This window comes from Plectropomus leopardus, chromosome 12 (assembly GCF_026936395.1).
Source record: "Plectropomus leopardus strain MGB_pleo_1.0 chromosome 12, ASM2693639v1, whole genome shotgun sequence".
Lineage (NCBI taxonomy): Eukaryota > Metazoa > Chordata > Actinopteri > Perciformes > Serranidae > Plectropomus > Plectropomus leopardus.
The window spans coordinates 16,275,572-16,297,194 of record NC_142187.1 but is presented as its reverse complement, the minus strand read 5'-3'; the positions used below and the strand labels follow the sequence as shown (position 1 = coordinate 16,297,194).

At 40.2% G+C, this 21,623-nt stretch overlaps 3 protein-coding genes across 9 annotated transcripts in view; 1 reads left to right on the top strand and 2 right to left on the bottom strand.

The window, feature by feature from the left end:
• Positions 1-626: 626 nt before the first annotated feature.
• Positions 627-2,577, top strand: LOC121951512 (transcription factor JunD-like). The gene has a single exon (XM_042497866.2). It carries the CDS (start codon positions 880-882, stop codon positions 1,813-1,815), a length of 936 nt encoding a protein of 311 aa, XP_042353800.1. The 5' UTR covers positions 627-879; the 3' UTR covers positions 1,816-2,577.
• Positions 2,578-2,885: 308 nt separating this feature from the next.
• On the bottom strand, positions 2,886-13,896 carry LOC121951234 (ras-related protein Rab-3A-like). The gene is made up of 5 exons (XM_042497495.2): positions 13,786-13,896; positions 11,705-11,929; positions 9,713-9,831; positions 8,013-8,137; positions 2,886-6,203 (listed from the first exon to the last, which is right to left on the bottom strand). Exons 2-5 carry the CDS (start codon positions 11,927-11,929, stop codon positions 6,013-6,015), a joined length of 660 nt encoding a protein of 219 aa, XP_042353429.1. The 5' UTR covers positions 13,786-13,896; the 3' UTR covers positions 2,886-6,012.
• Positions 13,897-15,081: 1,185 nt separating this feature from the next.
• The window catches only part of pde4ca (phosphodiesterase 4C, cAMP-specific a), a 66,969-nt gene continuing 60,427 nt past the window's right edge, over positions 15,082-21,623 (bottom strand). For all 7 annotated transcript variants that reach the window (XM_042497488.2, XM_042497489.2, XM_088085286.1 and 4 more), the window contains 8 exons: positions 21,405-21,577; positions 21,181-21,279; positions 20,831-20,995; positions 20,594-20,693; positions 20,275-20,429; positions 20,028-20,150; positions 19,228-19,410; positions 15,082-18,552 (listed from right to left, as the gene is read on the bottom strand). In XM_042497488.2, the coding sequence (XP_042353422.2) occupies positions 18,073-18,552; positions 19,228-19,410; positions 20,028-20,150; positions 20,275-20,429; positions 20,594-20,693; positions 20,831-20,995; positions 21,181-21,279; positions 21,405-21,577 (1,478 nt within the window). In that variant the 3' untranslated portion in view covers positions 15,082-18,072. The remainder of the gene's footprint in view (positions 18,553-19,227; positions 19,411-20,027; positions 20,151-20,274; positions 20,430-20,593; positions 20,694-20,830; positions 20,996-21,180; positions 21,280-21,404; positions 21,578-21,623) is intronic.

Here is a 21,623-nt window from a genome sequence, read left to right as displayed (position 1 = left end):
TTCTAGTGTATGCTCAGTTTACCCAGAAACACTTTCAGGACACTTTGTAACACCTCATTTCAAGTCTCTTGGTCTTGTGTGAGGGCTGAATGTGACCATTGATCCTCACAGACCTGGAACAAGAGGTGCTGGCAGGGTTAGTGTTAGAAGTAATTGGAATAAAATTGAAATTTAGATTTGAACACATACTTTAGGACCCAATTGGGATTCTATTTTGTTTAATGGAATAACAAGATCACGCCTAATGTATTAATACTCAAACCTGACACTATCTAAAAGAAACTTCTGTATTCTTCTCTACCATTAACGTGTTTTAAAACTGCCCTGGCCTGCCTGAGTTGAACGAATATTTTCTGTAGGGCCTGTTCCTCTGTTCTTTCCTTGGCCCTCGCCTCTTACACCTTCCCCGCCCAGTCTCTGCTCTCTTTTGGCGACCCTGAGCTTTTTTATGCTATGACATCAAACCACAATGCATTGCACTGTTTGTAGTTTACCTAAAGTCTCCATGGCAATAAAGACCGGCTCGGCCCCTTATTCAAATTAAACCGGAAACCAACGTCATTTTGGGCCAATCTCCGCGCTCTGGAGTGACATAATGGAATTTTTAGGGCTAGAAAGCGAGCGAGGTCTGGCGCTGCGCATAGCAGTCGTGCCATCGGGAAAAGACAATATCACCCGCGCGCCGAAGAGACACATCAGAGCCCCTCAGGCACGGCAGCTCAAGTGGTCGTCTGATAGAGTGGCTCATACACAAGAAGGGGGATAGGGCAGCAGGATCGCATGAGAAAAAGGGATCAGCTGATTTCCTCATGTTTGGATGTGATTGCTGAACAGTCGTCGATGCGTAACGCTCAACACTCCCTCATGTGAGGGTGTAGAATGGAAACAACCCTCTACCCAGGCACCGTGGTGAATACTCAGAGGGTCTCCAGCATCTATTCCCAGAGCACGATGATGAAGAAGGACATTAATCTGAACCTGGACGACCAGAACTCCGAGCTCAAATCAAACCCACTCCGGGACGCAGACGGACTCCTCAACTCTCCAGACTTGGGACTCCTGAAACTAACCTCTCCGGACCTGGAGCGCCTTATTATCCAGTCAAACGGTCTGGTCACCTCCGCAAACTCGGCCTCTCAGTTCCTTTATCCGAAGTCAGCTAGTGACGAGCAGGAGTTCGCGGAGGGTTTCGTTAAGGCGCTGGAGGATCTCCACAAGCAGAATCAGCTGAGCGACGCGGGGTGCGTCTCCGTGGACAGACTGGAGCTCCTCGGGTCGGCCAACGCGGTCGGATCCGCCGGGCTGCAGACATCAGACCTTCCTGTTTACACTACCTTGAACGGCTATGCGGCCAGTCCGCTCGGAGCCACCACCATCAACTACTCCACGGACACCATCCCCTTCCCGCCGCCTCCGTCTCATCTAGCCAGCGCGCAGCAACAGGCGGCCGCTGCGGCTGCTCTGTCACGACTCCAGACTGCCGGTTTGGTGAAGGACGAGCCTCAGACTGTACCAGACATGCAGAGCTTCGGGGACAGTCCCCCTCTGTCTCCCATTGACATGGACAACCAGGAGCGCATCAAGGCGGAGAGGAAAAAGCTGCGGAACAGGATAGCCGCCTCCAAGTGCCGCAAGAGGAAACTGGAAAGGATCTCTCGGCTGGAGGACAAGGTCAAGAGCCTGAAAACGCAGAACACCGAGCTGGCGTCCACAGCCAGCGTCCTCAGGGAGCAAGTGGCCCAGCTGAAGCAGAAGGTGATGAACCATGTCAGCAGCGGATGCCAGCTTTTACCAAACCAGGTCCAGGCGTACTAATCTCCAGTGATGGTGCTCTTTGTGGATGTTTATTAGTATGCTCTGAGGATACAGGCCTGCATTATAAGGAACTTTTAAAACACAAAATCCTTATCAGAGACTTGTCATGAGGCCACTGTAAATGCACTCTCCAGATAAAGCCTGTAGAAACAGAACAGACACTTGCACTGTACAGTGTAATGAACAGGCCTTGATAAGAGAGCTGCAGGAATAATGACAGGTTAACCAGCAGCAGGTGTGGGCTGCAGCCTGCTCTCAGTCATGCAAATCTGGCAGTGTTAAGCAGCAAAATGACTTCTTTTGTTGTCCTAATTTTTTTGGGAAGCCATGTAGCAAATTGCTATCCAGTGGATTGATGCAGGATAGCATTTATGTGTGTGTGTAAGCTGGACAATCTCTACCAAGAGTGCAACCAAACACCAGGGTGTCACCAAGTGCTGTCACCCACTGTGTAATATAATGCCTTACTTGTTTACAAGCACTTAGCAATGACAAATATATATTTTATTTACTGAAAACATTTCTTATTTTACATATGGTCTTACTTATTGTTTTTTATTTTGCAAAAATGGACACTGCATGTCTTGTCGCTTTTGTGTACAGTAACCATTGTATCTTTCATTATGGTGGCTGCTGTGTAGTTCTTCAGTCGCCAAACTTCCATGAATGTATGTGTACGTGCTGAGAATCCTTATCTATCCATGTGTAATGGACTCTCAACGTCTCTCCCTGACATTTATTAAATTCACTACATTACTAAAACCGACGTGTTTTATTTATTTACTCAGACAGGAGGCTCTGTTTGTTATAGTTTGCATAAAGATTTGTGAGAATAATAAATAAACTCATACCTTTTTATGTTGTTTTGCAGAGTTGACACCATGGGTGTTGTAGTAAATGCAGCAGAGAGGCTGAACCAAACCATAGATGGTCAAACAACTCTGAGGGTAGAAAACAAGACATTATTGCATTATGATGCCCTCTGCTGGGCACAGCCTACTCCAAATATACATGTGCATTTACTGTAAATTACTGACTTTCTGGGAATAACTGTTAAAGCAACGCAAGACTCCAGCTTTAAGAATTTTTTTTATTGATTCCTCATTTTAGCAAATCTAGCATTACAGAAGTACAGCACAATTCACACAACTAATACCCGGCGGGCAGAAAGTTTCTATTTACAAGAGTTATTTATGATGGGGAGGGAGGAGGAAGAGAAGGAGTTGATTAGGATCGATTCGGGTTCCTAAGTCACCGGCAAGTTTACAGCTGTAGCAAAACACAATAAATAAAGTAACAAAAATCTGGTCAAAAGTGAACCGATGCAGTAAGAATCACTATTTTAACGAAGTGTTCAGAGTATTCAGTTTACTTCCAAAACATTTCCCTTTTTGAAGCTACTGTGCAGAGTAGGAAAACACTATCACTCAAGTTTTTTTGGTGCAAATGTCTAACAAGCACTCTTTTTGGCTCAAAACATATCATTAAAATCTCTTTGGAATTAAGACTGCCTTTACAGAAACTGTACATTCGTACACACCCTTGTACAGTATTGCAAACCTTCAGCACGGTTTGTAATTCGCTCATTTTTGGGTGTGGAGAAAAAAGAAACTGCTATTGCGCTGTGAGAACAGTCTGCTTTTACACTACCAAGTCTTAAAAGTTACGTAACCCATATCAAAAGACAAACAAACTTCCCACCAAAGCTGCGTGGACATGATAAGAGATTCTTACACTGGAATGTTTTAATGTTCCTCTTGAGGAAGCATATCGAGCTTTATATTCACTGTAAACAAATACATTTAAAAGCTGGGAGAGTTTAAGCAATTGAATACTATTGAACATCTCTTTAAAAAGTAGAGCGCAGATTGCAATGCATAATCTAGGAAAAACCTTATCTTCAAATAAATAAAAGCTATAAATTATACAAAATAAATAAGTTTTATTTTAAAATAACTTAGAGTGTGTTTCCGCATGCCTTGCATGACTGACAGAACGTATTGTACTGTATACACAAGCAGACAAATCCCTAACTTTAGCATCAGAGAGAAAGAAAACTCACAATTTGACATTTAACATGCTTAAAAACATCATGTTCCCCCAAAAAAGTAAAGATGAAAATAAAATCTACCAAGAGACTATCTGAAGCTGATGGAGACGTCTGTAGTAAACCAGTGCTCACACTCACATGCCTTTCTAATGAGTGCATGTTGCACATTGTGTGCAGTGGATGGAAGTTAATACAATGAGAAGGGGCAGCGGGCTTAACATGTGAAACCTTTACCCCTACATGGTTCCTCCGAGTACTGAAACTGTAGGACAGACGGGCTTTAAATTCAGACAACAGCTCACACAAATAAACCATCCAGTCAACCAGAACCAGATAAAAACATCAACAACATGCACCTCTCACTAAAGCACAGGAGGGAATCCAATATCCTATTATTGTATGTTAATTATATATGAATATATATTACATAAGCATTTTTAAATCTGTATCTGCTGAGTTTTAAACATTTATACACTTCTCCCTAATCCTTTACTTCTGTCTTAAAAAAAACTGCAACAAAAAGTAAAAAAGCAAAACAAACAAACAAACAGGACTAAGAATCTAAAATCAAGCAACCTCCAGAGGCCTATGCCGCTCCTTACCCGGAGACCAACAACGTGACTGACACTGCCATCACATTTTGCTAAAAGAAATGTTAAAAACCTGGGAAGGGGCCAAAAACGAATAATAATGATATTATTGACAAGATAACTGATATGCATGACTTTGCTATTGTTATGTTCATTGAAGCATTAAAAGAGAAACAAACCTTCAAAAGATCCCATGTGGATATCAAATTTGAACCAAAATTATTAGTAGATACTCACAACACTGGGAGACTGGTTATTTCACCAACCAACTCAAAAACGTAAAAAAAAACACCCCGATCTCTACCCACAGCAACTAGCTTACAGTTTCAATGGGACTATGAGTAAAACAAATGCAGCTGATTTGAATCTGTTCAGGTTTGAGGCGTTAGTGCTGAACGGGGCCTGGGATTAGACTATCCACAGCCTTCTATAGTAAAAACCGACTGCCAGGAATGATAGAGTCTCTGGCAACATCCACACTAATATGTTTGCATTTACAAACAAAAATCATATCTTTACACACTAGTGTAGCATCGCTTCAAAAATAATCTCTTTCCATACAAACATGCCTGAAAACGCATATCACATGACCATTCACGTACACTGAGCATGCGCGTGCCGATGTAAACGAGAAGCAGATTGTCTACTCTGCGGTTGGTTGCTTAGTATAAGAAAATACTTTGGACATAGGTAAGAGTAAGACCAGAGATTTCTCTGATGGAACCGTCGAAAACGTGGAACCGTCACTGAAAGTAACACATGAGCGTAAGGCGGTCAAGGTGGCAGAAAACAGTCATTGCAAGTCCTTGCAAAGCAAATACTGTGAAATATTGGAGCGGTACCGGCCATGGCAATGGGAGAGGAGTGAGATGGATGAAATCACAAAAGGTATATAAACCTAGCTATAATATTTTGGCTTGACGATTGTGACTCATGAGACCCAACCACGAAGCGAACACTGGTGTCTGCGTCATCGTTTCCAAGGTCAGCAGCATTTCTAGGTTTCTTTTTTTAAGGGTTACAAAACATCGGAGTATTGTAGATACTAGGCATGAACATAGCAATAGTTATGCATTTCTAAAATGAAAATATATTGGTGTGGATGTAGCCTAAGCCTTCACTGACTTTTTATGATTCTGTGAAAATACAGTATATTGTGTGTGTGTGTGTGTTTGTGTAAATGTGCAAAAATAAGAAAGAAAGACAACTTGAGATTGTAAATCTGTTAAATGTTCTTCACCCCTCTGACTAAGTTAGCACTGTCACAGAATCTCTGTTTTACTGAAATTAACCATTAAAATGAAATGACTGAAAACACCAAGTGTTTGGGGAGAGCCGGTTCTTGTGGATGATGCTCTGCGTGTAGTGAGAGGGGCGGAGAATCCAAGCAGCCAGGCTGTGTGTCTCTGTATGGCAGTGTTTGTGTGTCATATATGTGTGTCTATGAGAAAAGAAAAAGAGAATAAGAGACAAACCTAAAAAGGTGTGTGGAGTTAAGGACAGCAAACAGTGTGTGTGTGTGTTCTTTTTGGTGTGTGTGTGTGTGTGTAGTCATGTTTAGCAAGCACAATCCTGATGGGACCTCTGAGGCTGCTCGTTGAGCTGTGGCCCCTGTTTGGTGCCGGTAACAGTCGGGTCGTTGTTGTCTAGACTCTCTGACATCCTCTCACAGATGATGTCCACCAGCCGCTCGAAGGTCTGCTTCACGTTAATGTTATCTTTAGCGCTTGCTTCAAAGTGCTCAAAACCTGCCGGGAGGGGTGACAGAGACACGGAGAGGCGAATGGTTACACTTATTGTTCTGCTGTGAAGATTACCCAGTTAAGCCACTTATCTCATTATGTCAGGACACATTAAGGCTACAGTCACACAGGCAGCTCAAACCTCAATATTTTTTCAGTCCTTATCAGATTTGTGTGTCAATTAAATCTACTCATAAGTCTCTTTTCAGATTATACTCTCAGGGTAACTTCGATGTTTTCACCCTGGACCCTATTTTCCCATGTTTTTGTGTCTAGGTGACCAATGGAGACAAAACTTGGTACAGTATTAAGAGAGAAAAAAATGCAGCTATGAGACGGGCTGCAATTCAATTTCTTTTCTGTCTCCATCACTAGCAGCCATACACTCCAAGGAGACTTCCCTTTTCATTGAGAGAAATGAGTTTCCCTTTCTTTTCCTGATTTCAATGTGCGCACATCACCAGTTTCAGGCAAACAGCTAGAAAGATGGTTTTTCATGAACAAAGTATTATGGGAGCTAAGTAAAAAAATAAAATAAAATATAGATGTAGATATATAGATATACAGAGATAGAAAATTATCAGAGATTTAAATTGTTTTTCCACAAGTTGTAATGGATGAAATGACACAATTTCAACTCAGTGGAAAACTCTGCTAAATTGCAGGACGAGACCTTTGCTTGAGGGAGTCTTGGTTACAGAAACTAAGAAAGACACCTGATCAGCGACAAGGTAGGGCTCCTTTCCATAATGTTGTCACGTACTGACAACTGACGGCGCACTACTGTCTCTAGTGGTTACGCTGCAGCCTGTTTTCCGACAGTGCTCTCTCTCAACTCTAGACCAGTTTCAAAAATCATTGTCTCCATTCTCATTTAGACACTAAAACGTGGAAAAAATATGATCCAAGTGGAAAAATATGGAAGTTTCCCTTTAAACCTCTTTCACAGGTGGTTTGAAATTAAGCAGAGTGTTTACTCTCTACTGAACAGTCAACATACTGCAGCGTTTCTAGCTCCACCTTTTAGTACTGGATCTGTCTGCCACATACCCCAAGCAGAGGGTGAACGGTTCCAAAGGTACTAAAGGTACTATCCACAACTTTTCACAATGGAAATGAAAAAATGTGTTGAAGTGAACTGAACCGTGCTGATCTGTTGGTGGACACAGTCAGATTACATGAGATACTCTTTTAGCATTATGTTTTTGGAGTTACATGTTCCAACAGAAAGAGAATAAAAATACACTTAGCTTGTCTAAAAAAAGCAACAACCGGGCTATTTTTGCCGCTGCAAATTCCCTTACAAAGACTGAACTGCTGATATTCAAATCTCTGTTAAAACTAAAAAAAACCAAACCTAAAACTGATTTAGACTCGGGTTAGTAGGGTTAAATAGCAATGCTGCCTTTGATTCAAAATTACAGCAGATTGAATTGTTGTTATCTCAGTTTCAAATATGATGAAATTACGTTGTGTAGCAAGCTGAGTCTAACCATGATGACATACATTATGCCATCAACAGAAAGGGGCATTAAAAAGAGATTAAACAGGACTTCTTTTTAAAAGACTAAAACCTCTAAAAATGAACAGGTTGAATCAAAATCCCACTGAACAAACATAATACAAACATTATGAATTTTACTAATGTTTAGATGTATAATTAATACATAATCGCCCCCTCTTTGGGACTCTCAGGAACTTAATGCATCGTGGTTATATGTATTTCCTTAATAATCCCAGGAGAGGAGAGGAGTAACAGTGGAGATAAACAACAGAGAAACAACAGCTAGTTTTTACTCTGATCAGGTGACTTACCCAGCTGTTCTGCCAGCTGCCGGCCCCTCTCTGAGGCCACCATTCGTTCATCCTCCATATCACACTTGTTCCCCACCAAAAGGACCTGGGCGTTATCCCACGAGTATGTCTTGATCTGGGTCGACCTGTTAACAGATACAATACAAGGTATTCAGCTGTACTGGCTGACTGAATCTCATAACCATATTTTATTTCTTAAATGCTAAGCAGTTTTTAGAAAGTACTGCAGTCTCAGTACTCCAACAAGCCTAACACACACCAGTGTTTCCCACCAGTCTGAAACACACTTGCGGTGGGAGCAGGCAGAAAGGGCTGGCATTACCTGCCGATACAAAAATAGTCTATGTGTGAGAAACAACAAATATGTGTGACCTTTCATCATTATGCTCTTCTTTATTCTCTTTTTCTGATTATGCTCTTATCTTTAACATCTCTCTGTCTGTCTGTCTGCTTGAGTGTGTGTGTGTGTGTGTCTGCTGGTCTCTCTGGCTCTCTGTTTAGACAACTAAGAAATACCTGAAATGAATAGGCTACATAAAAAAAACCACCACCACCAACAACAACAACAAAAACCCAATAACCAACAGCAGTAATATTGGGCTATTTCTAATCAATATTAGTGGATTGGCAAATTTTGAAATTTCATAATGTTGGGAGTAAAATAGTGTGGGAATTGAAACTCCAGGAGAGCAGCAGGGAGAGGGGCAGAAAAATAAAAAAGGTTGGCAAGCATGGGATTCATAATTTATTAATTTACATCATACATGACATATTCTTTGCTGTTGTTGGTTTTTTTTAGATTATCAGTATGTCTTCTTGCCAGATTCACTTGCAGCTGCAGAGAAAACTGGCACCAGAACTATAGCAGCAGATCGTGAGCTGCACACTGGCGCCTCAGATGCTTCTGCCTCAGACGCTGAACCAAAATGAACAGTTAAAGGAGTGGAAGTGCGAGGGAAGATTGCCCGCTCATTGAATGATCACAGATGGCGTCACTCTCAGACAGATAAAGAATAAAAATAAAAATGCTAAAATAAACTTTGAAGGCTGTTAATAAACCCGAGAGAACAGCCAAAGTAAAGCATATGTGTGGAAACACTGCACATGCTTCATCTGCGTTTTGCTGATGTCAAAAGAAAAAGCTGTATTTTATTTAAAACCATCATTGTTTGAAGTCATATTTTAATCACCAACTTCATTTTGAAGCATGTGAAAATGGCAAAGCCATCAATGACAGACACACAAGAGTGAACATTTTAACATAATAGGCCACCAAACAGGTTTCTAACAAGTCAAGTTTAACATATTCATATAAACCACTAATCTGGATAAGAAAACAAAGGCAAATGGTAAAAGTTTAACCAAACTGTCTGAGGTAAACATGTTTTCTACTTAGTTAAATTTTATTCAGGTTTTGACCTAAATTACTTGCAGTTTGTTGTGCGAACATGCAGTCTGACAAAGCAAAAGGAGGATTTAAACAGACATTATTGGTGCTTTCATCCGTCTTTTCATATGCAAACAAATGTTACATAACAGGATTAAATGCTTTTTCAAACTAGTCTGATTATACTTTTGCTCTTGCCCATCCACTGCATGTCTAGTCCCAGCAAAGTCAGCTGAATAAAATAAAATAAAATAAGACTGTATGTTCTTCACATCCTTCCCTCATACACACAGACATGCATGCAGTTCCTCACCAGTCTTGAACAGCGTTGAAGGACTCCTCGTTGGTGATGTCATACATGAGGATGAAGCCCATGGCTCCCCTGTAGTAAGCTGTGGTGATTGTCCTGTATCGCTCTTGACCAGCAGTGTCCTTCACAAACACACACAAACATCATGTTACTTTTGAGTATATACACATCACTGTCAAAGCAGGATAGGTGTATGATAAAGACATACTCAAATAAAAAAATAACAAACACCTACAGACTCATGGTCTCATGGACATGACCATTTTCCATCTATCCACAGATGCTCTGGCTCAGATTGTGGCCTAAACATCATCATGTCCATGTAGGATTAAATAAGCATTGGGAATAAAACAGCAATGTGTGGAATTTTTTTGTCTTTTTAAGCAGATCATTGTGACCCAGCACCTGCAAAGGATATATGATGGTGCATGTTTCTCCTGATGATTGTGGAGGTGTAACAGTAAGCCAAAGTCCCATGAGCATTAGGTATTCCTTTGGTGTCCTATGTAATAAGCAATTGATCCTGGGGTCAGCCTTTATGGCTCGTGTTAATTACACTTCAAGGGTATTGCCAGCACACAGTGGATGAAGTGATTCTGGGGACTGCAAAGGGCCAGCTGGTTATCGTTAGAGACACATGATAATAAAAACTGCCTTAGTCAGAGATGTGACAGTGCAGCATGGAAACAGACATTTTTACCAGAGACAGTCTGCAGGTAGTGAGGAACTTTGCCCTGATTCTGATGATCAAATCTGGTTTTGTGCAGGTTTGCTGGATTCTTAGTGCTGTAGAACTAAAATTATTTGTTGATTACTTGTGAAAAACAGTGTGCAATTTTTTGATAATTGATTATCTGCTCGATAATAATAATAATCAGTAGTAAATACTTTACACTGGATGTCACTGCTGTTAAAAACTACATTTGTATTTCAGTATATTGTTCATGGAGATGCCTGTTTGAATCCTGTGCCATGCCAACAGTTCTCCCATCGACATTTGCATCAGTTATTGGCAAAAACAGCCGTTATATATTGGCATATCAGGTATCACCAAAGAATCCAATATCGTCTACCTCTAATTTACATTAGTCTTCACTGCTACATAAAGCTATAGAATAAAATTGGGTACATATGTAAACTTGGTTGCCAATATTGTAAATTTCTTCTTGATTTCATATCACGTTCCTTCTGGAACATGTCTGGCTGTGTTTAGAGGCTTTGTTTGGTGATTGTTTTCATGGTGAAAAGTGCCAATATTCTCTGTTACACCCCTGTTGCAATAATGGTGCAGGGAGGAGCTGACCAATCTGTGCAGACTGGACTTTTTCTGGACCTAAATGGAGCGTCTCAGAGGCTGAATACAGGTGTTCCAGCATGGACAGTATGAGAAAAATAAAGTGTATTTCAACCATTAACTCATGTGAACATGTTCTGGTAAGAGCCTTAAATACAAGTATGAACCTGGAAATGATCTTAATAGGTCCTCTAAAACGGAGAGCAGTAGGGCAGGCTCCATTTTCTTGAATTAGAGCAACTAAGCTGTCAGGCACATCTTACTGTTTTTTCTGATTATACTGTGAGCCTATGTAAGTCTGAGTGTGTGCTGTTTCACTGTATTCTGAGCAGGAATATAAATATGAGATTGGACTTATAACAGCGACTACAGAGAAAACATGGATTGCAACATCTCTAGTATTTATGTAATGTGACTTCTCCACCGGTTACACCCTTACTTTTTTAGAGGTACCAGAGTCTATACAGCAGCAATGAATGCAAAACAATGACAAGATAAAAGGTTGCAATTAGCAAAGCAAAGTGAGTTTTATAATTCCTTTTCACAACGCTTCAAGTTTCCAGAGTGAAGTGTCAGCTCCTGAAAAGCAGCCGTTGTGGCGACTGTGACTCACTGGTTTGCCTGAAACAACTTTTTACATGAATCTTGTCCCCCTTACCAACCCCAAGTCTGTATACATACATGTGTGTTCACTTGCTCACCCAAATCTGCAGCTTTATCCTCTTGTCGTTCCTGTAGATGGTCTTCACCTTGAAGTCAATGCCCACTGTGCTGACAAAGGCTGGCGTGAACGAGTCGTCTGCGTAGCGGAAAAGGAAGGACGTCTTTCCTACACTGCTGTTGCCAATGATGAGGATTTTAAACATATAATCAAAGTTCTGGTCCGAGGACTCCTTCTGTCCGTATGTGGCATTTGCAGACGCCATCTAAGCAAGGATTGAGATCACACATATTACTCAGTAATAAGCTTGAGGAAACTGCATGTAATAATAAAAAAACACCTTCAAATACAACCCAGTATAACACCATCACTACCACCACAAACTAGTCACAAAAAAAAAAAAAAAATCAGTGTTGAATGAAATCCTCTCTGACAATGTCTCCAAAACTAAATGTTATATAACTCTACAAAGGTAGAGCTGTTGTATTTGATTCCATTAGATTGTGCAGACCTTTATTCACAACACTGTATCCACTCTCTATAGTTATGCTGTCATACACAGCTTCCCCGTCACTGGCTGAAAAATTTCATGTTTCGTGCAGATCAATGATAAAACTGGATTAAGAATAAACGAAGAACCCTGCCTATTTGCCATTTAATAAAATGTTAATGTTCTGGTTTGGACATGTGACAGATTACAACACCCTTTGTCAATTTGTTTGAATATTGTTGAAATATTCCACTAAATTTGCTTGAGTCGAAAGAAGAGTATTAGCTCAAAATGTCATTTGTGGATGTGCTAATGAATTGCATTTACAAGAGCTACAGTGTTTTCAATGTTGTTTACAGCTATCCTTTTTATCGAGCCCCTCGCTTAAAAGATTGTTGGATGTGCGTGAGCCATGGGGTCTAAAACAAGTGTGAGAAAGAAAAACAGTACAGAAATCATGTATCTGAGGGCATGGCAGGCATCAAATATCAAACTGACTTATTTATTGGACTGACTGTTCAGCTATTTCTGGTTGGTTTGCTCTTCTATAACGCTGTTGTAATAACTTTTTTTTTATGATCTGTAAACATGTCTCCTGTATGTTGTGGTTGTATTTTAGTAAAGAGACTACTGAGAAATATAAATGTATGATCATTATAATCTTGCCAAAATAAAGTTTTAAGGTGGCCTCAGACTTTTGCAGAGTACTGTAAAGATAATTAATATGATGGGGTGATGGCGTTAAATGATGTCAGTATCGCCTGCTGTATGAGGTCAGGTTACACTCCCAAGCAGTCTAATAACTTTACCAGGGAATGAAATGATACCGTTTCGCCAAGAGGCTGTGTCAATACAACTAGCCAATACCCACACACAGCCTTGAGTGTTTCCACTTCATGTCAATAACACTGGCCGGACCAACCATGCACACCTCCGCCCCAAGCAAGATAAGAGGACGGAAGTGCCAGAGCTTAGCAGGCTAAGCATCAGCTAAACTGACTATCCTCTCCCATCCAGGAGGGCAGGAACCCTCCGCTAGCCGAGGAATTATGAATGACCATATGGTTGAATGGGCCTTGTAGTAAATAAGAGAAACACGGACAAACTGTCAGCGAAGTAGTGCCCTCTGAACACAACATGCTCCCAATATAAACGGCCTAAAACACATCCTTATCCACAGCGGAGCTTATCATGCGTTAGCTTGCTACTGAATATGTTGCTAACTGCCTGAAATTTAGTCTGCTTCACGTTAGCTCGCCAACTAAAAAAAACCTAGAAAATACAGTACAATGCGTTTTGTCATACATTACTTTCCACCTAAAATAAATATGAAACGACTGTTAAAGAGATAAAAGCGATACATATTAAAATATACGGCTTTTAGCCTTTTAAATTAGGCTAGCATCGCTACCTTTAATGCTAACGCAGAAGACCGTTACCAGTATTTAAAAGTGGCAGCAGGAGCTAGCTAAGCATCCCAGCTATGTCAAATGAAGGTTACTCTTCCTTATTTATGGCTAAATATTTAGTCTAAAACCAGAATATGACAAGCGACAAGTAATCCGCATGTTATCAGCTGCAACTGTTTGACTTAACACGACCCAGTAATGAGAAATAAGCGCAGGATTTACCGTTAAGTGTGTGTTTTATCCTCCGCGTCGCAGCAGCCTCAGTGCCCAGCTTTGCACCTGCAGTAGCTCGTGCGTCTCTTGATTGACAGCGGGTGCAAACAGAGAGTAAGTATGATTGACAGGACGAATGACCAATCAGAGAAGAGGCATTCATTCAGACAGAGCCCCGCCCCCCACAGAGTCAGTAAATTATTTAAAGCTTTTAATTCAGTATTATTGGTAATAATATATAGTGAATGTTAGAGTAGTGAATGATCGTCATGATACCACAGAAAAAAACACTAATGGAGAAAGTTTGCCTATATCACGGATACTTTATTTAACAAGTATAAAAACTAGGTTATGATTACCATTTTATTTTAAATGTTTTAGAATTTTGTTATTGTTTTTCTTTTCTATATTTCTGTTTTTTTACATAACTTAGTAAATGATTTACTCATGAGAATCAAGTAAAAAGGGTAGGTATAATAAGCTTTAGTTTCAGCCTACACCTATTCAGTCTATATGTTTTATTGTCATTTGGTTTTTCCTTTTCATTTAATGCCTTGATGTTGTTAATTCTTTATTAAGTGTATTACTCTTGGAAAACTGTTAATGAGGATAGAAATAAATTACCACAAAAAATATTTATTGGATTATAATCATTACAACTCACGAGATTAAGGCCCCTGGGAACATGCAAAAGGCCCCACCACCTCATTAATATCTGACTGTAATACCCTGTTTAACCTTAATACTATTTTACTATTATGTTATTATGGTATGATCTATGATATTCTGTTTTAATGGTTACCTTATTTATTATTATTATTTACTTTTGCTTAACTTATTTGCTTGATTCTGAAACCTGAAAATTGTTATATAAATAAATGTATCATTATTATTTTACTGTTTAAGTACAGTGAAAGCATACTTAAGTGCAATACATGATTGAATGTTCTTAGTTACTTTTCGCTACTACCGAACATACAGTATTACATTTTCATCTCCTCTTAAGAAGCCTTAAATTTAATGAAAACTGTATTGCAGCTGCTTATTTCACACCGACATTATCATAAACACCATATAGTGTATATTTATGTCTGTATGTTTTTATGGCTGTAGATTTTGCATATTTTATACATTCAACATTCAACCCGGATATTTGGTCTTTATAGAAACCAGGATCTCGGTATAAAGCTATGACAGTCTTACAATCTTTTGCTTCTGACTCTTGAGCTGCTGGAAAGTGTGAATTGCCTCGGTAAGGGATTAATAAAGTCTTATCTAAGAATAAAATCAGAGAACAAGACATCAAAGAGTGAAGAGTTTTTTCTTTATTGGCAAGGCATACAGTTCTAGTTGGAGAGAGGGCAAACACACCCGCAGTTAAACAGCAGAGTTTGGATTGTCAAAGCTGCAGAGTCTTAGTCTATGACCCATATTCATAAAATCTCTAAGAACAGAAACACTGATCGAGGATGACTTGAGGCTATGTGACTATATAATCTTCCCTATGAATCAAAGAAGTCTCAGATCAGGACACTTACTGTAAGACCCTTCATGAATATGTGATCTGACTGGATCTGTGGAAACAGAGCAAGACAGGAGATGAGAGATGTTTTAGACGGAAATCTGTCACTAAACTATTTTTATACCAAGAAAAACATGAAAGAGAGTATTTTTGCTTATGTATAATGTTATTTGCAGACAAAAATAAATGAAAAAAAGGGGGGAAAAAGCTGAGTAATAGTTGAAATCTGTCCTGTGTGACTTTCTCACACACCAAGCTACTCATAAGTACTAAACCTCAGACTAAAAAAAAGTCTACTGTTCCATCGTTTCTGACAGATAATATAGAAATAATAAATAAACTGTACATGAAGCACTGTGAGGAAAATGTACAAAATCAAACAAATTAGTGAAACGCAGAGAGACAGACTGAATCTTAGCATGTTGTGCTGGTTGAGCTGTTGTTAAATGTCTTTAGTGTTGAAGGCATCCTTGAGTGTTGGTCTGTTTCGTGCTGTTTATGGCTACAGAAAGGATTGCACATGTTTTACTCCAGCATGTCAGTGGACACATCTATGACCAGAAAATAAAATCCCAAGTTTGAAAATAAGGCGTCACAAAAAAAAAAACCTTTTCGTTCACACATTCAAACATGATTTACTCTGTTTCATGGAAATAAAATAAAACAGGCTTCTCCACAGGCTAAGTTTTGTAAGTTCTCTATATAATCTTAAAATCCTGCATCCGATGTCATGCATTTCAATAAAACACTTTTTTTTTGTACAGTCAATTATAAAAAGAACAAAAAAAATAACTTCAGTCCCTCCAACAGCCGACCTTTAAGAGCAATTCAACTAAACCACCAGGCCGTTTGCCAACAGAAAAACAGTGAAACAGTCACGTTATACATGTTCAACTGTACTGGAAGTGCAGAACTGTAAAAGTACCATACAAAGTGCTTTGGTTTTTTTCTTAGCAAATACATCAAAACCCACTCATTCACTCACGCACAAAAAAACACAACATCACTGTTTTAAGACAATATCAGTTTCAGTTACTGTTTAAACAGGAGTTAGATAAAAAAAGGAGCAGAGACACTCGGGTCAGATTGGCACACAGGGTGCTACAATCAACCAACTTTATCAGTCACTGATGGAAAGTAGCCAGTGGCAAAATGGAAATTACAGTACGGGTTGTGTCATGCTTGCTTGGCACTTGTTTTGTCATTGACTATGTCCCTGTGAAGAGCAAAGTATTGATTAATGAGAGAAAAAAAGATGAAAAAAAATTCTGGCACATGAAACTGTCTCCTGGATTTTTTTTTCTTTTTCTTTTTACTGTTACAATGATGCTAGTGTCCTTCTTTGTAACCCCTATGCTTTGAACACATTGTCCTTATCAGTCTAGTAAATTATGCAAGTGTATGTTACCAAAACCAGTTGGTAGATGCTGTGTGTGACAGGATTTAAATGGATGCTAAAATGCATCTGTGGCTCTGCTGCAGAGTTTAGTTTTGCATGATGTTGTGCTGGTTGCTTGACAATCATTGACAAACTGTTTTGCAGTCAATGTGTTTATGTTTTGGCACAAGCCCTTAAAAACTACAATGAGGACTCGCCAGGAACTAAACTATAAAGTGCTAAACTTGAAGGCAAACTGATAAAATGGGTGCCAAATATTAAGAATGCAAGAATTAGTGACTTTAAGATGAAAAAAAAAAAACAAACAGAGAGCAACAAAACAGAAATATAACTGATATTTTGGGCAGTCCTACAGTTAAATATGTTTTGAATGTATTTTTCATACAGGCCTATGCAAAACCTTGCAAATCTTTTGTCTCAAATGCCAGAACTTCAGTTCCACTTGTCAACACTGGGAGGCACCACGTGCACATCCCACATTACTTTGGATGCATCTCCCTCTCTGTATAACACTCCACTGACCCTGGCTCAGTTTCGTCGCTGACAATATCATAGTTCAACATTATAAAAATGGAAATAGTAAGCCTAAAAACTCAAAATAATATATACTGCCAGCCACTTCATTATAATCATATTCTTCCAAAACTACTGCTTGCTGAACACAGTTAAACGGGCTGTGCAACTCCAGCTGAAAGGAGTGCTACAATAATAATGATAGTCACTCAAACTGTCTGCTACATTGAATGTTTTCTGCATAATATCATGCATAGCTCCTTTCTGCCATAACTTTGCTTTCACTGCTCTTAAGTCTGCTATTTACTGTATCTTCATTCACTGCATATGGACCTAAATGAAAGACAACAGAAAAAACTAAAAAGGCAGGCAAAACAGCATTGTCCCTGTAAATCGCAAGTTTGGCAATATGTCTTAAAAGACGTCGTGTTTTCACGCTCATTCGTCACTTCCTCACTTTCTTCACAAAAGAGGAAGACAGTTTGTTGTAGTAGACCTTGGGTTGGCTGGTAAAAGGGAAGTTTATTTTCTAACTTCTCATTGTCTCTGCAGAACTTCATCCACAGTATGTCTTACTGAAAGACAAAGAACACAAAGGACCGCTCAGAAACTTGGTTTCTTGTCCTCTATTAGAACAGTGTCTGTTTTTCTCCAGTGCAAGTGACTGCTGTGTAAAACTGCAGACTTTCTGAACATACCCCGACACCCACCAGCACTCCCGCGCTCCCCACCCCAGAGGCCTGCTGTCACCCTGTCCGCGGAAACCAGAGGTGGTGTTTGGTTGGAGTGGGAGAGGATGAGGCACCGAAATCAAGAAAAATAAACAAAAAAAGGCCAAAAGTAATACAACTTTTGACTGGTGCTATATTCCAAGTCTGAAGCGTGGCACCCCAGAGACGCCTTCCTGCTCCGTCTCTCTGTCTTCCGCCATATCTTTATCAGAGTCTAAAGAAAACGTCCTGCCTGACTCAGTAGTGAGCTTTTTGGTGAGCATGTGAGCAGCAGAGTCAGTTCTGGTGAGTTCTGACCGCCGACTGCCGCTGAAGCCTTCCTCTTCCTCAGGTTGACTCTCTGTATCAGACTCTCCTTCTTCTTCCAAAGTCAGCTCAAACTGGAACTTGTCGGCTGAAATGGAGCTGCAGCCCCCGCTGAGTGCTGAGGCCTCTCCGGCGAGGGCGCCCTCCTCCTTGTCCTCTGGGTGTGGTGAGGGGCTGTGGGGGATCATACTCTGGTACCACTCTCTGTTGTCCTCCAGCGTGTCCAGGATCTCCTGAGCATCTGGGTGGACAAGGTCGGCCCACGTTTCCCACAGAGGATGGACAATGTAGTCAATGAAACCCACCTGTATTAAAGAGGCAGAATTTGTTAAATATCTATACAGGGTTCCCACACATTTTTATGGGTAAATATTTACATTACATTACATACATTTCGGAAAAGCATGCACGGTACTGTGTCTGTTGCACTTGCCGGCCTGGTAACAGATCTTTTTGACACACAAACACACACGCAGGAGAGTTTTTGCTTCCCATAACAAATGCCGTCACACTACGTCATATATACACGTAACCTGTCGTAAAGGGGCAGGCGTGGCGGGTATAAGTCATGGAAAATAAGAACTGCGCGAGTTTTCCAGTTGTATCAAGTAGCAAATATTTTGAGTTAATCTGCCTCACTTGACATCACACATCCTCCGATGCGACCGACACATACTGCAATGTCAACACTGAAACTTCATATTGTGAAGCCCTAAGCTGTTATTACATATTAGAGCTACGTTGTGTCAGCTAACTTAGAGAAAAATAAATTGGCCGTTGGTTCGTTACATTACATGGAAGGTTATCTCCAGAGGATTATGGTAACAATTAATTTCCTTGCAGACAACAAAATTCCATGACTTTTCCAAAACTTGACAGGATTTTCCAGCCCCTTTTTTCTCCACTCTTCGCACATTTCAGTTTAAAAAATGATGTAGAGTTGATTTTATGAATGAAGTGCTGCAGCTTCTGTTCTGTACCTGGTTCTTCTCTATTGAGGCGTTGTGTTTGTCACACATGGGGCTGATCTCCATGCCCTTGTCTCTCTCCCTGTCCCCCTGGGTGAAAAACTCCACCATGATGCGGTCTGTCCACTGCCGGTACAGCTCAAGAGGCTTTGTTGGGTTGCTCAGGTCTGCACAGTGCACCATGTTCTGAAGGACCTGCCATGACAAAAAACAGTTTGTAAATATTCCATCAAAAAGGTTTAACTTGAAATAGCATGAATCGATTTTTGGTCAGTTGCGTCACGCCTTATAAAGTGGTGGTTGTAGTCTTATTTCTGGTGAAATAATAAAAATAAACCTAATATTTTGTTCGTTTACGTCTGTTTTGGTTTTAACCAACTCCCAATGGAACCATTTGGCTGTTTAGCATCAATGTTCACCAGCTAGTCGATACTTTTTTTTTAGAGTTTTTACACAAAAAAGACCTTCCAGCTGGACACATGGTTGATTAGAGTGGGAAACTAAATTAGTAAACTAAAACAATAAGCTGAAAGATGCTAAAATGCCTCGTAGTCCTAAGGGGAACTGCAAAATTTCTAACAAGCAACACCTGCAACATTACACTTTATAATATAATTTACTAATAATATGAAATACTTTTTAAAGGAAAAGAGAAGACTGACATCTCTACAGCCATTATCTCCGACACTCTGCAACTCATACCAAACAGTCTAGATTCACAAGTAGCACTACAGGTAAGAGGAATAATATGTGTTTTTGATTTGTCCCTTTAATGCAGCACAAACTGTGAATAACTGGCAAGTGCTTCTCACTTGTATGCGGTCTGAGTAGTTGTCCAGCAGCAGGACTCCCAGACTTGTGACTTTTTTGGTCTCCACCATTGTTTTCAGGTCCGCCAGTAGGTTCATGTGTTTAGACATATCTGTGGCCAGCACCTGTAGATGAAGCAATTTTAAAAATATTTGAATAAAACTCAGTGTTAGATTTCAAGCAGTCCCTGAACTGAGATAGAAACAGTACTATGTCTGCAATATTAAGGCTTCCACCATGGTGTCTTACCATATCAATGACCATTTTTCGCAGTGACTGTCTTTGCTTTTTGCTGAGGTTCTGAAAGATGTCACAGTTATCTTCCTGCAGAAGCTTAAAGCCAACAGCTAGGTGGTGATTCTCCAGGACCGACGAGTCGTTGTACATCAGGGCCAGCTCTGAATCTGAGGGAAAAAAAAAGCAAAAACAGTTTACAGACAGCACTTTAAACACTTGAATGGGAAACAAATTTATGCAGAAACACAATTCTACATAGACACGTGCACACAGCAAGTTAAATACAGCCAGCACCCACGCACATTATCCCTGTGGAGCTATGCAAACTTACTGGTGTTGATGAGAAACTGATTGGAAACTCCAGGGTGATCCACATCATGGATGGCACTTGCAAACAGGGCGGCAAGGATCTCCAGGTCAGTAAACACAGCCTTGAACAACACAAGAAGGCAAAGGACTGTCAATATGTGTGTGTGTACTCAACATAACTGGACATTTACAGATTCTAATGATTTGGTTTAATAATGATGAAGTTTGTTCTTTCTCTTGGATGTATTAGTGTGTGTACCTCCAGGGCAGGTGTGGACAGTAAGACATGTGTGGACTGGACGACGTCTGCAGCATGGATGTTGTTGTGGTAGGCCACGTCGGCATGGTAATGATCCTCCAAGGTCATCATGAAGGTTATGAAAGTGTCCGCTGGAATCTTAAAGGACTTCAGCAGATCACGCTCCTACAGCACGCAACAACAAGGCACTGGGTCACTTAAAGTAAAGCTTAATCATTTATTGAAATTTCTTTGTTTGGTCATTGTTTCATTCTTTCATTTACAGTTTTTGTCATTCATTTACTGAACTAACTGTTTAAGGCTACACAAGAACTATATTGTTTTTGAGAGAGTTCGTTAAGAGGCGTTACCTGGAAAATGGTGTACATAGTGACCGTCAGTGGCCGATTCCCAGAATACTCGGAGACCTTGAAGATGTCAATACCCCATCTGTTTATGTCCTCCAACTCCTGCCGGTGGACAATAAGTGCAAAAATATATCATTACAACACATTTTACAAGGGAGAGCGTATTAAAAAACAATGCAGATTGATTTGAACAGAGTTTTTTAATAGTGTTAGACTTGTCCTCATACCTTGGCTAGGGGTCCCTCTTGGCTAGCGTTGACCCCAAAGCGAGGGATGGTGGACGGAGCGAGGCTGGGGCTGTGCGTGGCCTTCTTCACACCGCTGATCTGGGACATGGGCCGCTTCTTCTTGTCCTTCTCCTTGGTCGGTGGAGACATGATGTCCATGTCATGTTGCTTTTCTGTCAGATGAAGACAGACAAAATGTTAACACTGCAGTCCCTCAGT